Source organism: Eschscholzia californica, unplaced genomic scaffold, assembly GCF_041429995.1.
Source record: "Eschscholzia californica isolate CP2 unplaced genomic scaffold, dmEscCali1.0.p SCAF_5, whole genome shotgun sequence".
Taxonomy (NCBI): domain Eukaryota; kingdom Viridiplantae; phylum Streptophyta; class Magnoliopsida; order Ranunculales; family Papaveraceae; genus Eschscholzia; species Eschscholzia californica.
Genome location: NW_028238472.1, coordinates 14,039,911 through 14,060,727, shown reverse-complemented (window position 1 = coordinate 14,060,727; position 20,817 = coordinate 14,039,911). Strand labels below are relative to the sequence as shown.

At 34.6% G+C, this 20,817-nt stretch overlaps 2 protein-coding genes and 1 long non-coding RNA gene across 3 annotated transcripts; all 3 read right to left on the bottom strand.

Moving 5' to 3' along the window:
* Positions 1–5,586: 5,586 nt before the first annotated feature.
* Positions 5,587–6,298, bottom strand: LOC147537275 (protein GLUTAMINE DUMPER 3-like). Its single transcript, XM_086642067.1, has one exon. The coding sequence runs from the start codon at positions 6,240–6,242 to the stop codon at positions 5,715–5,717; it is 528 nt and encodes a 175-aa protein (XP_086498193.1). The 5' UTR covers positions 6,243–6,298; the 3' UTR covers positions 5,587–5,714.
* Positions 6,299–7,465: 1,167 nt separating this feature from the next.
* Positions 7,466–9,889, bottom strand: LOC147537274 (uncharacterized). Its single transcript, XR_015225424.1, has 3 exons — positions 9,678–9,889; positions 8,811–8,875; positions 7,466–7,512 (listed from the first exon to the last, which is right to left on the bottom strand). It is a non-coding gene; the product is annotated as an uncharacterized LOC147537274 (long non-coding RNA).
* Positions 9,890–15,676: 5,787 nt separating this feature from the next.
* LOC147537273 (uncharacterized) lies at positions 15,677–20,287 on the bottom strand. Its single transcript, XM_086641220.1, has 2 exons — positions 16,931–20,287; positions 15,677–16,377 (listed from the first exon to the last, which is right to left on the bottom strand). Exons 1-2 carry the CDS (start codon positions 19,977–19,979, stop codon positions 16,037–16,039), a joined length of 3,390 nt encoding a protein of 1,129 aa, XP_086497346.1. The 5' UTR covers positions 19,980–20,287; the 3' UTR covers positions 15,677–16,036.
* Positions 20,288–20,817: the final 530 nt, after the last annotated feature.

The following is a 20,817-nucleotide window of genomic DNA, read 5'->3' as shown; positions in this document are numbered from 1 at the left end:
GTTTATGACAACGGATTTCATTAAATACATTTGTTGGCAAACTTCAAAAGTATTAAGCCAATCATAAGACCACACAAATGAAACTTGATCTACGTATATGTATGTGTTAGGCCACTTTTTTGGGAAAACGAGAAAAATTTTCGGAGTACAAAATTTTGGACAAAACATTTTGTTTTCCCAAACCCCCCACCACCATCTTCTTGACGCTCGTAAGAGTTGTCGACAAATTGCACTGCAGACGACGTTTACTTTTTTTTTTTTCATACCTCTCTCCTCTGATCACCACCACCTTTGATCACCCTAGAGTCTCAGACCACCTCTTTCTAATCTCTCCCTCTCTCTCGAAACTCTCCTATCTCTTTCTGATCTCTCCCTCTCTATCGAATCTCTCTGATTTCTCTCCCCCTCTCTGTCTCTCACTTTTACTCATGTGATTGAAACCCATAAAGTTTCAATCGTGATTTTCGAGAGAGAGATTCATGAGAGAGAACGAGAGAGATCAGAGAGAGAACGAGAGAGATTCGAGGAGAGAGAGAGAGACATCAGAGAGATTCGAGGAGAGAGAGATATCAAAGAGATTGATAGAGAGAGAGAGAGAGATCCGAAAGAGACAAATCTGATAGAGAGAGATCCTGGCGGTGGTTGGAAAATGTGCCCGAATGTGGTCGGAACTGGTAGGAGGTGGGGGGAGATGAGAACGAAAAAGTTTTGTTTCTCTAGAAAATTTGACAAAATTCAAAACTTCTCTTTCAAATCCTATACCAAAACATTATTTTTTGTTTCCTCAAAACACCACTGATGCAGGGGCACCCGGCGTGGAGGCTTTTTCCATGACCAAACCGGGCCATGGGCCATCCGGCCATGAAGAGTAGTTTTAGGAAGTCCCAATTTTAGTATGATTATTAGAGAATTTAGGTTTAGGAAATTATGTTATTTTAGTATTTCCAATAATTGGAAAGGTCCAGATTTGAGTCTAGTTATTTAGGAAGTTGCGGTATTTTAATTATTTAGGAAAGTCTAATTCAAGTCTATCTAGGAAAGTCCAGAATCCTATAAAAGGATATCTAGTTTGTCCATTATATTCAGATTGAAGAGAAAACCCCCTTGAGTTTAATAAAGTTTATCAGTTTGAGAGTTATTTTAATCTTTCTTTTAATTGTTTTTCGTATATTTTATCGTCTTCTTTATTTCCGCTGCGTTCTACATCAAGTGGTATTCAGAGCCATCAAAATTCTGGATTTTTTTTTTTTAATATTATCGTGAAGGTTAGTTCTTATATCAATGGATTCTTCATCCTATAGTGATGAAAGTTGTTTTGAAGATCAATCGCATTACGAGGAAGATGATTTGTCTTTCCAAGATATTTATTTCAATGATCGACAAGAAGACAACTTCCCCTACTATGAGGAAGAAAATTTTGATGAGCCAAATATGGGTGATTTTGAATGCGAACGGGACTATTCAAAATATTACTACGAAGACAAACAAAAAATTGATGAACATCATAATCCAAAGAAGAATTCGACATGTTCGTATGATTGGGAACCCGGAGACGAAGCAAGTAAGTCATATTTTCGTCCTTCCCCTCCATCTTCTTACTATTCCTTAGAACAACCAAATCAAACCCGTTTTTTCACAAATCCCGTGCCGACACAACCACCACCTTATTCTCCACCACCATATCCGCCACCATGCACCACCGTATTACCCTTATTGTTTGACACAAAGCCATTACCCTACACCTTCACTAAACCCTAGTCCACTTCCCCACCCATACGAAAACCCTAGCCGTGAATGTTCTAACCTGAATACTTTAGACACCCATGGGTTTTACATACCTAATATTCCAAACCCAACTATAGGCAACAACTATCTCACCTTCTCCCACTTCCACCAACCGATTCATGCTTCCCCCACAACATTATGGTGTCAAACACCACCACCTAATCAAAATCCAACTTCCAATCTCAGTTATGTAAGTCCCCCCATTGCTTTTTTACCTCAACCTACCCTCTCATACTCTTATAACCATCCACAAGTTTCTAATGAGGAACAACAACAACAACAACAACAATGGGCTATGATGCAACCTCACCCATATCAAGCTCCACCTCCTGCTTGGAACCAACACCAACCACCACAACAAACTCAACCTTACATGATGCCTCAACAACAACAACAAACGTATCCAGACCCTCAACCAACTAGTGCCGATGAGGTTCGAACTCTTTTAATCAGCGATTTGCAACCTTGGATGGATGAGAGATATATTCATGGATGTTTTGCTAATACAAGGGAGGTTGTTAATGTAAAAGTAATTCGTAATAAGCAAACGGGTCAATATGAATGTTATGGGTTTGTTGAGTTTGTAAGTCATGCTGCAGCAGAAAGGAATTTTCAGACTTATAATGGGTCATTGATGCCTACTGCTGAGCAGACTTTTAGAATGAATTGGACATCTTTTGGTTCGGGAGTGAAGCGTCAAGATAGTAATGCTGATTTCATAAATTTTGTAGGGGATTTGACTTCTGATGTTACTGATTATACTTTACACGAGACTTTTCCGAGTCATTATTCTTCTGTTAGGGATGCAAAAGTTATTACTGATAACAGTACAGATAACCTCTACTACAAATGTGAGAATGAGATTTTTGTGCTTTTGGAATCTGATCAGAGTGGAAAGAAAGAAAAGCACCAAGAGACACCAATGGTTCTCGATGAACATGTTAAAGACGAGCCGAGTGACGTGGATTGCAGGAACAATGAAGAATCTCAAAATCCACCTCCTATTTCCGAACGATTAGAGGACACACTGATTGATCTTTCTTTGACGGGGTATACTCAATCAGAACCCAACCTAATGGGTGATTTGGCAGTAACCGTGGAAGCAGATGGATCTGTTCTAAGAACGAGATATGCAACTCAATCTACTCGTGATTGTTTGTTCAAAGATCCTATCATGGATAGCAACAATTTGATCAGGATTTGGAACTTGAACAAGTTAGTAGGAGTTGTGGGTAATTTTAACTATAAAGGAGCAAGAAGTTGGCAAACGAAACAGGAACCTCTTGAAGACCTAGTTAACAAATCAAAATTAAAAACACTTTATGGTTCTGTCAATCCTAGCAATGTTGAATTCCTCAAAGAGATTGCAGGTGATAACTGGACTGGAGATAGTGCAGTTTATGCTTTAATTTCAGGGTTACTATCTATAGTACCGACAAACAAAACGGCGGAAGTTTCTTTAGGTGCTCTACAATGGAAAATTTATATTGTATCTCCAATCAGAGAATACAATCAAGTGGGTTCCTTTACCCCGACCGATTTGTTTGATCTGTATAATTCTGGAGGTACAATTGAAGCGTTGACCGACACCAATAATTCTTTAGGTTGTACCGTAAAAGTTAAAGGGCGGGGTTGTGGTAGCTTTGGAGCTTATTCAAAAACACAACCTAACTCTTATTGTGTAGACAGAACCGAAGAAAGATTTGATTATTATGGTCCAAACGTCGTTACGAGTATTCCAATTCTTATTAAACGAGGAGAGGCAGGAATCGTGATGGCTTGGGAGATGAATATCAAGGTTCGAATCTTCATTAAGAACAATATGGTATCTGAACTCTTCTTCATGAAACTACAAGATGATGGAAGATGTCGAAATTTATTGGATGTTCATTTCCTACTATCGTTTTTGCGAAAATCTTCGCATCATGGGTTTCAGTTTATCGTTAGTGAGTTGGTCCCTTTTACTAACCTTTGGATTTCATGCACCTTTCGTGCAAAATGGGAATTAAGGATCGCTATGGCAGAATTCATCTTATGCGGGTACATCCCACTTTTCTTCATCAAACGGTTCGGGACGAACCTCTTGGGAGAAGGGGATGCTGATGCAGGGGGCACCCCGCGTGGAGGCTTTTTCCATGACCAAACCGGGCCATGGGCCATCCGGCCATGAAGAGTAGTTTTAGGAAGTCCCAATTTTAGTATGATTATTAGAGAATTTAGGTTTAGGAAATTATGTTATTTTAGTATTTCCAATAATTGGAAAGGTCCAGATTTGAGTCTAGTTATTTAGGAAGTTGCAGTATTTTAATTATTTAGGAAAGTCTAATTCAAGTCTATCTAGGAAAGTCCAGAATCCTATAAAAAGATATCTAGTTTGTCCATTATATTCAGATTGAAGAGAAAACCCCCTTGAGTTTAATAAAGTTTATCAGTTTGAGAGTTATTTTAATCTTTCTTTTAATTGTTTTTCGTATATTTTATCGTCTTCTTTATTTCCGCTGCGTTCTACATCAACCACCCTCCTGTTACCTTCAATATCGTAGCCGTAGAATGTTTCTATCAGGGGCCGAAAGCAATTAGGGGATCACTGAATTTTAGTGCTTCATTTTAGAAGATATCAACCTCTCTTCTGAAACTTCCAAATTCTGAAAAATTAAATGTCATTAAATGAATATGACCAGAATCCCATACACACTTACACAGTCTCGTTTTGCCGCTTCCCACCAAATCCAATATTCTCAACACACATCTGTCTTCCACCTATTTGTTTCTAAACAAGGCTCCCCTCACACGTATTAAACCACTTTCTCTCTCTCACTCTCTCTCTCTCTTAACTTGATTTCTCAAACAAAGAAATCTCTACCCCTTGTTTTCTTTCTCTCTCCACTGTTTTTCAACACAACTAACCCTTGTTTTTTTCCCATCTTTCCAATTTCTTAACATGCAAATTCAATAAAGCTACTAAATCTCTGATCATTTATATCCCTTGATTTTACTCCAATCTAGAGAATTTGGTTTTCCTATACACAAATCTTATTGTTTGTGTGGTATAAATGAAGTGTAGATTATATTGGGTTTTGCTTTGTTTTTCTAAAGTCCAAGTGTTCATATTTATGGTAGTAAAGTACATCTTCAATGATTATGATATTTTTCTAAAAATGATAGTATAATTTTGATTTTATATTTATATGATGTGATCGAAGTTTTTTTTCTCAAGAAAACGGGCATATACTATTTGGACATGTTAGTCTCAAAATTCATCATTCGTCCGTGTTTTAAACATATTAATCTTTTCAGACAATGAGAACAAACAATGTTACTATAAAATGTGTAGTTCTGAAAAATACAAATAAGTAACCCACGACACTACATTCAAAGTGTTAATTTGATATGTTTAGTTCGTTATATGTTATTCTATCTCCATTAATTTTGTTTAATAGAGTAAGTAAGATGATTTTTTGTAAATCTAGAAACTAAAATCAATCCCACTTGTTTATTTACAAAAGAGTAACAATCCACTTGAAAACAACAATTTGAGTGAAATCTCACAAAATGAGTGTCTAGAACCTCTGAATTCTGATGGGGAAATCTCTAAAATATGAAGATCCAAGGGATGTATAAATAATTAATTAATAAATAGGGGACTAATTAGCAATTTGCAACATAGAACTCCTGTGATTCTTCTACTCTTGTTTTTTTTTTTGCTGATCTTCTTCTTCCTAATTTCTTCCTTCTAAATTGAATTTTGAGTCTGTAAATTTCTTTCTTAAGATTTAGGGTTCCAAATTAGAAAAAAAATAATTCAGAAGACAAACTAGAAAATTCTTCAAATTCTCAAAAAGTGTATACATTTTGTGTAACAAGCTAAATAAAACTGAAAATCTCTCTCTTTCTCTACAAAAACCCATACTCAGATTGAAGAAATTTCATCAATTTACTCTGTTTTCTGATTGTGGGGTGTCTTGATTTTCCCTGTTATCTGATTCTACAACTACCCTTTCAGTATTTTCTTCTTTAGGTTTATCAATTTGATCATCTGATTTCTCATCTTCTTCTTCATCCTCCTTGTTGTTTTTAAGATCTTCAAAAGAAGAAGCTTTGGGAAAATATATAGGAGTAGCTAAAAATGTTGGATTTTGATTACCAGCCATAATAACAACAATTTTTTGTTCATAAACTGGAGGAACTTTAATGGATTCTTCATCTTTTGATTTCTCTTCTCCATTTTCAATATCTCTTTCATTTCCTTCTTCTTGATTAGTATCAAAAAACCCTGAAAATTTCCAGTAAGAACAAGCAAGTATTAACAGAGCAAAAGCTATAAGACCTAACATGGCTGCTAATCCTCCAAATAGATATGGGATTGGAGAATGCCATGGGGATTGGGTTGGTACTGATGCTGGTGATATTGATGATGATGAAGTTGTAGCTGTATTAATGGTGGAATTGGTTCTCATTTTTTCTTGTTTGTATTCTAAAACCAGAATTTAAGAGAGAGAAAGTTCTAGAGAGAGACAGGAAAATTTTTGAGTGACTTGAAAGAGGGGATGAGTTAAGGAATATTTATAGGGGTAATAGCATCTCCAATGCAACACTCAAATTGAAAAACTTAGAGCGGCACGTAGGATTTTGAGTTTTTTTGTAATAAACTCTTTCCACTGCAACATTTAGTTTGAATCACAAAATGGCGTGACATCATTTAATATTGAGTTTCATTGAGATATCTCAAGAAGAAACTCAATATTTGAGATTTCTTTTGAAGATCTCAATTGGTCACTCAATATTAAAAGCAAATCTAACCATTTAAGAAATGACACCTAATTTATTTTTAAGTTTTTACAGTGTTGCATTGGAGATGTCTTTTGAATTGAGGATCTCAACATTGACATCTAGGAAAGAGAAACTCAATTGATCCTTAACACATAGGACAATTTGAGTTTTTTTTAGTTTTGCATTGGAAATGCTCTAATCACAAAATCAATGTTCACCGTTTTCGAGTTAACTATTACATGAACGTGGTAATGAAGAGATGATAATTCGTTCGATTTAAATTTTCTTATGAGTAAGAGCAAGATAATTACATAATAATGGAAATAAAGAAGGTTTGCAGAGATGAGTTTAGAACGAATGAATTTTAGAATTTGAATTAGTTTCAGATTTGGAAAAATACATGAGGTAGTAGTGCAAACTAAATTTGATTTTGATAGTCTAAACCGAATTTAAGAGAGACAGTTTCAGGAGATTGCAACTAATTTTAGTATACTAGAATGAGTATAGACACCTTAAAATGAATTCTGCGAGGCTGGACCATCTTCAAATCAATGAAGAAATTGTACTATCAGATTCACAAACCTTGAAACAACTTTGATGAAGAAAGAAACACAAACATTAATAATTACACTTTGAATTCAACTCTCTCTAGGCTGAACCAACATCAAATCAATCAAGAAATGAAATGTCAAAATTAGGTCCACATTAATCAGTGGCATCTAAAAAAAATAACTTTAGAAAAATGTTTTATGATCGATTTCGAATCAACTTCAAATTAGTGTTATTGCAAACCAAATTAAAATAGAGACAAATATGCTAAAAATTTAGAAAGAGAAATTGTATAAATTACCTGTGAAGATGGAGGTGAAGATGAAATCAAGCAAATATATTAATAGATTGTTGTCCAACTTCCCTCCATAAGATTTTTAACTAAAACTCCCTTCATTTAGTTTGTAACTGAAAATCATTTAATCAGATTAAATAGAAATGTGAGAGGTTGATTAAATAGGAAGAAATTTAGTTTGTAACGGTCAAATTAATGACTTTTTAACGTAAATCATATAGTGTTGATCTGCGACAGACGGTTGGATTTATTCCAATGTTTGTCCCAGTCAGCAATAAATTAAAGCTATGCACGTATTATTTGTTTTGTTAATCTTAAATAAATAGAGGGTCAAGATTTTTCATGGGATAACGAACGACTAGATTTATCTTTGGTTTGTCTTTAGTTTCTTTTTGGGTTTGTCCTAGTCAGCACTCAACATCCTATTTTATATAACAGACTAGATATAACCCGTGGCTACGCCACGAACGCTTCTTCTTCGACAATGCCAATTTTTAGAAACATCCATCATTTGAAAAAACGGCCAGAAAACTCAGTTGGATGTTAGTTTATACAAGTAGTAAACAATCCTTGAAGTGTTACCATCTCACATCTTTTGCACTTCTCGTAACCAAGTGCTCTCATATTAGTTTACTTGAAGTAAAATACATAAAGACATCAGCAGGTTCAACACCAAGTCTCTAATTTCAACTCCATACTCTAATTTCTTCTTAATAATTTCTTCTTAATAATTTCTTCTAAGTTCTACGCCTTCGGCAAGGAAAGAGGATTCAAGATCAGAATAGGATTATAAACCCAGCCAAACAATAACACATAAACATAGTTAGAAACACAAACCCCACGTAGATAATTGCACAAAATGATTTGGCAACCCAAAGTGAACCCTATGTATAGGTCTAAGGGAATTAACCTTCTGCATTGGAAGAAAAGGTTTGTATTCAAGGGAGAGCTCCTGTGAATAAAGATGGTTCGAAAAATATATCGTTCTCAGGCGAAAATTAGTGTGAACCTGTACACTTGGTGTCTCAATGTAGTTAGATCCATACGCTCACCTAGTAAAATCAGGTAGATTAAACGGAGTTTGATTCCAACCCTCGTCTAACCTTAATGTCGTGGTAAATATTTAAGAAAACATAATTGATATCCGAAAACAACCCTCGTCGGACATTCTTATCACTCAAATTTCGAAGGTGAAATAGTTCTACAACTTCATAGCAATTTGAAAAAATAGAGTGTAGATTAAAAAGGAGAACATGGAAACCGAACTGCTAAAGTATGAAGATTTCGAGATGTAAACTCCTAAAAACATTAACATAAATTGAGTTGAAAGCTTTACGCAATTTGGAAAGAATTTACGAGTTCGACACGGGTTGGAATGTCTAGAAGTCACATAAATTGCCTACATTAGTACCTATATGTATACATAGTTGAGTTGCATCGTGTGATGGGCGAGTCGTTAATCTTCACTTGATAGCCCTAAAGATTGACAAAATATATCAGAAAAGGAAAACTAATTTATTCATATCAAAGAAATATATGTTAAAAACAGAAAGGTTTCCATGAATTAAAATTCAAACACATACAATTCTAGTAATAAGAGAAATGAATAACAATAAGTGATCCCCCATCCTTTTCATCAAAAAAAAAAAGTGATCCCCCATCTTATTACAGTAATATAAACCACATGAAAGTGAGGAAAAATAGAGAAAATGAATAAGAACATACTTTTTTTTATGAAATAATAAGAGCATGCTTGGAAGGGTAAAGTTCTCATTCACCAATAAGGCCCCAATTCTTTATAGGCATGGATTTTTATTCTTATGATCTTAGGAACTTCCATTGTTCAAAGCTTCTATAGTTAACATTTTAAACCTAATATCAAACTCCAAAATTTGGATGCAAACCAACATGTTAATAGAGAAATAAAGTGGTTTCAGAGAGAGCTACTTGCATTTATGCTTTTTTGAATAATATGATTGAATTACGAGAAAAGGGAAAAGACTGTACAAGCCTAAAAAAGGCGAAACGGCGACAGGGGCGCCAAGGCACACAAGATGAACTAAAAAGAATTTATGCATTTATGCTTTTTGATGCCAAGAAGATCAAATTCATCATTTCCTTCACTAACCGTTGGAAAACCAAAATGTTTATAATCAGTAGTAGATCAAATTCATAATCAAATTAGTGAAATTCATCGTTAATAAGGCAACAAAAAATCTAATTTAATTAAGAATGCTAAATATTTAAGAAGACAAAGTTAGAGAATGTTAGAAATTACCTAGAAAGATATAGATAATGAAGATGAAGTTTTTCTTCCGAGATACTAATATTCTTCATAATATGACTTTTGGTGCACCATTCTCCTCAAGAATTGCACGTATTTTCTTCTGTCGAATCTTTCAAGTGAATTCTCTAACATGTTATCGATTCATCTCCTCAGAGAAATGGCCATTAACCATTTTTTTCTTCTAATTCAAATCACATTTTCATTACCTAAGAATTAAGGATGTTTGAAATAGATGTCATTTTCAGCTAAACCATAAGGAAACATATACCTTCCGTGGAGTCAGTTTAATTTCACATTTAATCAAACAACTTATATTCGTCTTTATATACTTGTATATACCCCTCAACAATGTAATAGAATTGACATAGGCGAATAATAAATCACACCTTATTTTCTTCGTCAACAATGTAACAAAATAATTAAGTGGGAGTCATTTTGTGAAGCAAATCAATTACCCAAATAAAACCAAAATCAATTCAACAACATATCAATTGAACAAACCAATAAAATTATAAGAATGAAGAAACTAATTTGCACAGTCAAACAAAAGAAAAACGACTGACCTACGTGAATGAGAGATTAGAGTGGAAAAGCAAGAAAAAATTTACAGTAAGTCTGGTACGAAAGATAATGAAGCCTTCCGTGGTTAACGATTTGGAACTACTTTCTTCCAAGCATCAATGAAATCTTGATTTGTTGTTTCCGAGAGATTGTAGCTGAAAGATTGAGGATTTTAAGAATGTAGAAGGAGAAGTCGGTGAATATAGAGGGATAGAGATTTTAACCAATGGATTGATGAATTTTAAGATTCTTGTAACTGTTATCTTCATGGTCAATTTAAGATTTCAGAGAAACATGGATGCATAGAATTGTAACTGCTATTTTATGTGTGGATTGGATGGATTGGTAAGAGGAAAGGGTTTAATGACCACAATGTAGTAAAGGAGATGAAGCCAACCGTTCAACTCAAAAGGACCGGTCATTCATTAGCAATAAAACCACTTTAAATTTGATTAGAGGTTACATGAAAAATAACTACAACTAATGAGAATTTGATGGATAATAAAAGAGATGTAAAGGTTGATGAAGGTTTACCATATCTAACGGTTCATATTGAACCTTTTGTTTACTTTCTTGATTTGAGAGGGTGATCAAATTTTATTTTTTCGAGGTAGGTAACAAATCAGATGGCTAAGACTTGAGGAAAAACACAACGGACGACCGAATTTGTCTTTCGATTTGTCCCAGTCAGCATAAAACATTGCGTTTTATATAATAGATTACACGATTTAATATATAAAATTTAGTAAAACTATTCAGTTAATTATTCTACTAAAATTGTATATCCTTACTTTTTGAGCTTTCCAAATATTACATTATGATCTGCCTTTACCAATGGGCATAATTTGGTATTACAGTTGTGTAAATAAAATTTTCAATTTTATACTCAAAGTTTGTAAATAAAATGTTCTCTTTTGCTTGTGGGAGTGCATTAGCAACCAAGAAAAGCCTGTTTCTCTGTCCAACGATTTTTTTCCCGGATCCTTTAGTATTTTCCATATTACTCTTTTAGTGTCTGACAGATTTTTTACCTATGTATTTAGTTTTGCGAACTTTTAAGACAATGTATTTTGTTTCTAAGACTTTGTCAAAACAAGTTGACCAAGTTTGGTTAGAGGCAATATCATCTACCTTATTCTCTGGCAAAAATCATCAACCGAGAATTCAAAGATTGTCGGTCGACGAACTAACTTGAAAAAAAAAATTCTCTCTCTTTTTTTTCCTATTTTTGTCATTCTCTCTACTCTCTCTACAAGATGATGTGGTGGTAGTTAAATTAAGATATCTCAATAGAGTGTCTTCTTAAGATATCTCTACTTGTGTAACTCATCATTTTTCAAATTTAGACTAATAGAAATCATGTCCTCTCACATCTTCAAATTAACTATGTAATTGGAGGATCTTCATTTCCACATAGGAATGATAATCTCAATTGAAACTTGACAAATAAAACTAATGAAGTTGTTTTTGAATTTTGCAATGGAAATGCTCTTAATGATCCATAAAAAAATTAACATCTGAATATCTAATAATAACGATAATTTATCGTTGTTACTCATATTTACTGTAAAAAAAAAGTCTGGGTTGGTGTTGATAACACCAAAAATATTGTATATCAAATATAACATACCTAAAAGACGGTTCAAAAGGGTTTTCACTAAAATATGGTGGTTGAAGCAAGACATAGTGTTGGAATGGGAATCAGAGTCGACTTGGCTCAATCCGACTCCTCAAACTCAGAAACGGAGTACTTCATTGCATTTCTCTCATCGAACTCTTGAATTAAAGTAAAAAAGTCAATCAAATACGATTCCGGATGAATGAGATATTTGAGTCTGAAGTTTGGATGACAATTCCCTTAAGCCAGCGGGTAGACGATGAAAAGGACAAGTTTTTTTGGGAGTCATTTGGGCTAAGCGAGCACGTCGAGATCTTAATGAGAGCGGTAGATTCTTCGAGATCTTGGTGGAATACAATTAGGATAGTTGGATCTGCCAGGATCCAATGACCTGCGTCCCACTCTCGTCAGGCACAAGGTAAGATCACGTTGGATCTTCATCTAACAACCATCCGAGTCGTCTTTTGGGCATATTTTTGGACTGATCCAAGCGATCACGTTCCCGTCGAGATTTTAAGCCAAGATTTGATGGTCCCTGTTGGCTGTTGCAACCGACTTAAAATCAATTGAATCTAAATGAAATTTCACATTTTCCTAAGAGATGTGTCCCTAGAACCCCAATAGATGAGTCCAAAATGAAGGTTCCAATTCAATTTGTTTATAAAGAACTCAAATCATTCTAATTCATTTTTTTCTTCTCTTATGAATTCAGTAATTTCAGGTGTGTCTAGATAAAATCTTAATTTCAAAAGTATTTTAGTGTATTTAGAATTCGAAGAAAGAAACATTTGAATAAAATCACGATTCGGAGAAAGAAACATCTGAATAAAGTCACGAACACTTTAAATTCGAGCAACATTAAAGAAGCTAATTAACTTGGATGGTAGTTAAAAAAGAATTGGATTAGTTGTGAAATATGTACACATTCTGTAGTAAAACAGACTTTGCATTTAATTGGAATGGATAAGCATTTCAACAAATGGCATTAATCATTGACAATGTTTACTAGTGAATTTGGATTTACGCCCCTCCCGGCATGTCCAGTTAGAATACCTCTTATTTCAATCAAAGTAAGAAGATAGTCATTATATATATTTTTTTTCTTCCTCTCGTACCCTGCTGTTGATATGACACTCTAATTTTATCTTTCATAAATTCCTTTCCAATTTGCAAGTTCAATTAATTATTTCTCTTATAGTTTTTATTTTTATTTTTCGCTCATTTCATACTTTTAATTTGTATTTGCATCCTTTGATGTACACAAATTATTGTATTCTTTGAATATCCACGATTTATAATTCATAGAAAAGAAAACATCAGTTTTGAAAGACAAACATCAGTGTAGAACTAAACACATCAGTTTTAACGTAAACGAGTCATTGCATTCTTCAAAATCGGTTATATTGGAAAACATCGTTTTTACCTAAACACGAGGAAACAATCCATAACCTAAATTTTTGGTTGGGAGTTTACTTTTTTTTTGTCAGTTTATTGTGGTTTATTAATTTTAAATGTGAAATGAATGTTGTTGATAAAGTAGGAAAAAAATTTAACAAAAAAAAAAGTAGAATAAATTAAAGATGGATACGAGAGAAGGAAAATATGGGTGTGAAGATATGAGAGATGAAGATTCATAGACAAAATATCGAAGATCGTAGTATACCGGCAAAAGGATACAAAAGATGAAGAAAAGAATATAACAAAATCAATAAAGATTGAGTTCCTTGCATATTTTTAAGTAAAAAAAGTAGACGATGAAGATGGATAAGAGAGAAGAAAAATCTAGGAATTAGAAATTAGGATTCGTCGACATGATATGGACGATTGTATTATACCGATAAAAAATACGAGAAATAAGAGAAAAAAGATAACAAAACCAATAAAGATAGGTTTATTTTCATATTTTGAAGTGCAAAAAATACTTTCAACAAAAAAAAGAAGTGCAAAAAATAGAATCCCTAATGGTCAATTAAAAGAATAGATATTCTTAATTGGACATAAGCACATAGAGAATAAGGCTAAATACTCATTTTTTTGGTAGGCCATTTTATTTCCTTTACTAGCTACATTGTACAAACTAGTTAGGAAAAGTTCAAAACATTCCTTCTATATATGGAAGCATCTGTATTTGTTAGATGACACTCTAGTTGACTCATTGATACCTGAATGAAATAATAGACCTATAATTCACATAATAACATATGAAAATTTGAGCATTTTGTGGACTTCCTCTTCGTGTCTAACATTTTTTTTAATCTATATGGCTATATATGGAATTAAATCTTAGCACCAAAAGATGGTCCCAACAATTGTTGCCAAATTCAAAGCAAAAAAAGTGAGTAGGTTAATGTCATCTTCATTTAATGTGGTAGTAGCTCAATTAAGGTGGCCAACAACTTGTGATAAGTTCATAATGGAGGGTACACTTGATACATGTGATATGTGATTGACATATTAATAATGTCTTCTACGATACGAAAACTCTTATTCAAAATGAATTTAACTTTTGTGACTTTCGTGATCTCTTCTGTAACAATTCTTTCTAAATTTTAGTAACGTAACAGATGTCGGTGTCCTGAACCTTCTGACTTCTTAACTTACTTGACGACAAGATAGTTGTTGATCTAACTCTTAAAAAATATGTGGATTGTGTTTAGTTCACAATGGTTTACAACCCTGGTTTATAGTGGGGTTGTCATTGTTTGCTTAAGATTACTTATGTAGTAATTTCAATATAAACACAGCAAGTCAAAACGGTGAACCAACAGTAATACAACATACGAAACTCGCCACAACAGGCAGATTAGACTCACCATAACTCCCCTATGAACCACTACCTTTTGGTAATCCAATCCTCTCTAGGTATGCCTTGTCCTTGACATAAGAAATTCTTGAAATGTGATTGCATCATTCATTCCCATCAAATTTATTTATTTATTTTTTGTCAATAGGTATTCATGTTTTTAGGGCTTTCTTCCTCTTCTTTACTTTGTCTTTACGACTGACTACCTTCATTTGTTCCTTACCCTTTCTTTCTCCTTAATTTCAGAATACTCTTTTTTCTTGGAGAATAAATTAAAATTGCTTGCTCTATAGTTCACAAGAAATACTTTACTTGTACTTTTTAAGCCATATTTCCATGGGCGAGAGTCAAAATCAAATAGGCCCAATCCAACTACCAAAATTTAAGAACTTCCCTTTCAAAATGAAAGACTTCATGTCTTCAATTTCTAAGAACTTCTCATAAAACAAAACAAAATAATTGGTGCTTGTATTGTATGTTTTGAATTCAAGTTTTCGATAAAAGTCACATAACTCACAATTACCTCATAGAAGATTTGGGTCGCTTTATTATAACTAGATGAACTCGACATTTACTTATTATAAGTAGACCGGAAAAAAAGTGTGTTTGCTCTAACTAGTAGTACAATATATGATGCTAAATATCTAAAATCCAGAGCAAAATCCTGCTCTGTGTGGTGGAGAAACCGGAAACGTACATGCTACCATTCAACTAAAATAAACTTCAATGATGGGTTGAGCTTCCTTTGAGAAAACAAAGACCACTTTAAAGGTAGTGGGATCTAAAAATATGAGATTAAATTAGTATATGGCTTAATGAATCCACTACTTTATTCTAATTTGATTAATGTTTGAAGTGTTTGAAGTATAAGCAAAAGAAGAGTTGAAGATAATGTTCAAATGGAACTTCTTTCATTTTTCTCCTCTTTAAAGGAGGTAGACTATATCTTTTTAACAAATTAAAATAGACTTGCTAGCAAGCTAAAGGGTACTTCTATGATGTCTAATATTTTCCAATCAAAGGGTACTCAAATCTTTCATATCTTTTTTCATCTATTTGTACACATCTTAAGATAGCAAGAACTCGACAGAAGATCCAAGGGACCAGCACTCCGACCTAGGTCGGATACAGGAGTTAGACACACTAGGTAGAAAAGTAACACACACACACACGAAAAAGATGTAACGACTAAAAGGGTTGCATTCTTGTACAAAAAAAACAATTGATACCTCACAATTACCTCAGTTTCCGATTATGCAGCTCCACTTGCTTCGTTCATGTGTCTGCTGGGAAGATTCATGAAACAAAAGAAAACTAAACCGTTTGACTGGAATCTGAAGTTAAGATTGAGATATCAATAGCGTCTTTTTATTTGTAACTCTTTGATTTTGCATCTGTTAGCTGCTTCACAACCTCTCTCATCGTTGGCCTTGCATTTGGTTCAGTTCTGGTACATCGAAGAGCTACCAAAAGTACTTCGAATACTTCATCCGTTACTGAAGAACCCAAAATTTCGTCTAAGAGGCTTGGGTCGACAACGTTATCGATGTCAATTTCACTCGTCCAGGTAGAGTTCACCCATCTCACTATGTCCATACCATCTGGAAAAGAAGCGTCTAATGCCTTCTTTCTTGTTATCAATTCAAGCAGAACTACTCCATAACTGTATACATCTGATTCGGGTCGTTTTATCGTCATAAATGCATTCTCTGAAAGAAAGAATAGCAAGTCAAGATAAGTTCGGGAAGTTGTAAATATCAAACATTTTCTTGTAATGATCGGTATACAAGGTGTGGAATTAAGAAATGGCTGTCTTTCACCTAGTGCCAACCTCAATGGATATTAATCAATTTACATTAACAGGTGAATAGAGGAATTGTTGAGTCTATGAGTGTTTAAAATTTAGGTAGTCGTAGGGCTAGGACTAGCTCAGTCTTGCGACTCTCTTTTGACCCCGAGCAAGGCGGAATCAGGAATCACTAGGGTAGTTCTTTTTGTTTATATTCATATACAAGCAGAAATATAATATTTCATATGCCCGGCGGGAAACTCATGTTGAGCTTGGCCTACGGCCTACCCATGAGCCTACTTGTGAGCCCAACTAATGAGGTCCGAGTACAGATCGCAACTGCACCATATGCGAAGGAACATAAAATGTCATTTACATATGGAGCAAGTTATATTAAGAAAATTCTGGGAACGAAAAATGACACTTGGTTCTTATAAAACTAACAATCTAAGACATGTAAATGAAATTTGTACCTGGTGCAATATATCCGGTGGTACCCATGACAGAGATCGAATGAGCAGAAGCAGAAGAGTGATCCATGAGTCGAGCAATGCCGAAATCAGAGATACGGGCCTCCATATCCAAGTCCAAAAGTATATTATTCGGTTTGATATCTCTATGAACAATAGCCGGATCACAATCATGGTGAAGATAAGCTAATCCATGAGCAGTTCCTAAAGCAATCTTATACCGAACTTCCCACGTTATAGTTGGAGCTGGATTGATCTCATGAAGAACATCATAAAGACTACCGTTATGCATATACTTGTACAAAATCAACCCATAATCTTTTCTCATAGTGGTTGATTCTAGTCTCACCAGATTACGGTGCCTGATCTTTCCAACAGTCTGAATTTCTCTAACCATACTTGAACTTGGTTCATTCAAACCTGCAAAATTAAGTTTCTTTACTGCATAATGTGTATCTTCACTAACCGATGCCTTGTAAACAGTTCCATGTGCCCCCTTTCCAATTATGAATCTTTCATTCAAATTCTCTGTTACTTCCATTATTTTGGCAACTAGAGGAGATGACTCATTTTCAACAAAGATTTCGCCAAGTTTTTCTCGTTTTCTGCACCATAGAAACTTACAACCTAACACAAGAGTGATTAAAAAGAAGAACAACAAAGATGCTATAGCTATAACAACAATTTTCGCTTTGCTTAAACCACTTCGACCTCTTGATCGAGCATCGCAAATGCTCAATTGTTCGGTTTCCCTACATACTGGGCTGGATTTCGTGCCCGACGAACAAGGAATACAGAGCCCAGGGTTTCCGAAGAACGAAGAGGATGAGTAGTTCAAGAACTTCATCAGTGTGTTTGGTATCGGTCCTGTGAACAAATTATAAGAAACATTTAACCCAATTAACGAAACGAGCTCACCAACAGCTGCTAAATTTCCTGTCAGATTGTTGATCGCTAAATCCAAACTTTGTAGTCTATTCAAATTACCCAACTCCGAGGGTATTTCGCCAGTTAGTCCATTACTACTCAGATTCAATGCAGTAGCCAGGCTCCTCAACTTTACCAATGATGATGGTATAGAACCTCCAAATGAATTTCCCCCAAGTTGTAACTCCCGGAGCAGCGAATACTCTGAAAAGAAATCAGGAATTCCCCCACTGAACTGATTTTCCTTAAGTATCAAGACAGTTAATTGTGCCAAGCTCCTTAGACTTGACGGGATTGAACCATTTAATGAGTTGAATCCGAGATCGACTGAATCTAGTTTGTTACAGTTTGACATTTCATGAGGCAAGGGACCTTGCAAATTGTTATTGGATAGGTTTAAAGTTCTCAACTGAATAAGGTTTCCTATCTCTTTGGGTATAGACCCTGAAAGTTTGTTTCTAAACAAGAGAATCATAGAAAGATTTGGACAGTTTCCCAAGCTTGAAGGAACCTTTCCGCTCAATTTATTTCCACTGATATCCATGAATGAAAACGTCGGGTTTTCTACAAAATCAGGAAGGGACCCAGTCAATCTGTTCTGTTTAAGAATCAACCTTTCCAATGTCGGACAATTACCGATGTCAGAAGGAATGCTACCATTGAATTGATTTTGACCCAAAGTTAGAACACTTAATTGCTTTCTAAAGCAAAGATTTGGTGGGATTTCACCAGAGAAACTATTGTTTGTGAAGTCTAGTAGCTCTAAAGAACTTTTTATCCCCAAATTTCGTGGTATAACTCCGGAAAACTGGTTATCCGAAAGAGATACATTTTTCAAGTGAAGAATCTCAGTCATCTCTAATGGTAATTCACCGGACAAACTATTGTTATAAACAAGAAGAACCTCAAGTGTTCGTATTTTCCAAATACTAAATGGGATCTCCCCAGATAAGTGATTCGTAAAAAGTTGAAGTGTCCGCAAATTGCTCAAAAGGCCTAATTCATTCGGAATTTCCCCTTCGAGCTGGTTAAAATGTAGTTGTAAATCTGTCAAGGATCTACAATTACCAATCTCGGGCAGAATCTTCCCGTAAAAGAGGTTATCGGAAAGGTAAAGAGTTGAAAGGTTAGTGAGTAAACCAAGTGAAGATGGGATTCGACCCGTTAACCTATTAGAGGCAACTGAAAAATATTGTAAACTAGTACAATTTCCGATCTCCGAAGGAATTTCTCCCGTAAAACGGTTAGAAGACAAATCCAATTTCTGTAACATCTTGAAACTACCATCAAAATCTAGAGAAATGTTACCTTCCAAAAAGTTGGTACCCACACCAAATTCACTGAGAAGCTTGAGATTCTTCAAACTTTGGGGTAAAACCCCAACCAAATTGTTCATATCAAGATAAATATCATTTAAGTTTAAGCAATCCCCAATCGAATCAGGTATAGACCCAGACAAGTGATTAGTATGCAACCACAGAGAGGTAAGATTTGTCATTTTTCCTATGCTAGATGGGATTGAACCATTAAACTGATTCACATGTAGATAAACATTTTCCAAGTTTGGCATCTCAAATAAAGATTTGGGTATTTCCCCACTCAATAAATTACTGAAAATTGACAAGTAATACAACTTCCCTAGGGTTTTCAAGTTATCTGGTAAGTTACCTGTAAACCTATTTTCAGAGAGATCCAAGTATTGAAGATCAGTACAGTTTCCTAACTCATTTGGAATCTCCCCAGAGAGATTGTTAGAGCTAAGATCAATGACTTGAATGAATCTAAGCCTACCAATTTCAGGAACTAATCTACCAGAAACACCATACCCAGACAGTTTTAAAGAGATTACATTGTTTCTATGGTCACATTGAATACCTACCCAGTGACAAGGAGTGGAATCAGAAGAACTCCAGTTAGATTTAAAAGAAGAAGAAGATGAAGAAACCCAGTTTTGAGAGAGAGAAAGTAAAGTAACACCATCACTACTCAAACCAGAGACTATACAAGGAAACCCAGAGATGAAAAAGAAGAAGGAAAACAGAAAGGGTAGTTTTTTTACATGACAAATTGGTAAAGGAGGTTTAATGAGGGTTAAGAAGGTTACCTTGAAATGAGTTTCAGACATGGCTGATTTTGGTTGGACTTGTGTTGTTGAAAGAGTTGAAACTGAGTTGAATTTGGAAGATTTTAGAGTACAAATTTTGACATTTTTGAGATGAAAATGTCAAATACTTGTTGTTTATTGTCGGAATAAATGAACTTGGGTGGAGAATTTATGGTTTTGTATAAAGAATTTTATAATATAGTATTTAGAAACGTGGATAGTTCTTGTGAACTTTGTTGTTCAGTGTGAACTTTGTTGTTCAGTGTGAACTCTCTTGCCGGGTGCTATACTTTGAAGTTTGAACCATTTCTTGAAGAGGAAATTTATATAGAGGGGTTGGGCAAAAGGCCCAAAATCAGCCCAACAATATGTATCAGGCCCACTGCAGATAAAGAATGAGGGGCAGGTCCAAAAAAGTCAGGCTAGGGGTGGAATTTCCGAAACACCCTTCTTCTTTTTGAAATTTACGAAACGACCATCGAAAAATTCCCGGGAAACTCGAAAATTTCTGACAAGTAATCTGACACGCCTCCCATCAGACTGTGTACTTTCCATAAATTCACAAAATTGCCATCGAAAAATTCCCGGGAAATTCGAATTTTTTTGGAAAATAGTCTGACGCACCTGACATTAAACCTTGTACTTTCCATGAATTTACAGAATTGCCATTACAAAATTTACCAACTTGCCATTTTCGTTCTTTTTTCCAGATTTATTTCTTATTTCTTTTTTATTTTCTCCCACACATATTTCTCTCTCCAATCTCAACAAATTTCGTTCTTTTTTTCCAGATTTATTTCTGATCTCTTTCCAATCTCAACAAATTTCTTCATTTTTGGTAGTATTTCATTGATTTGTA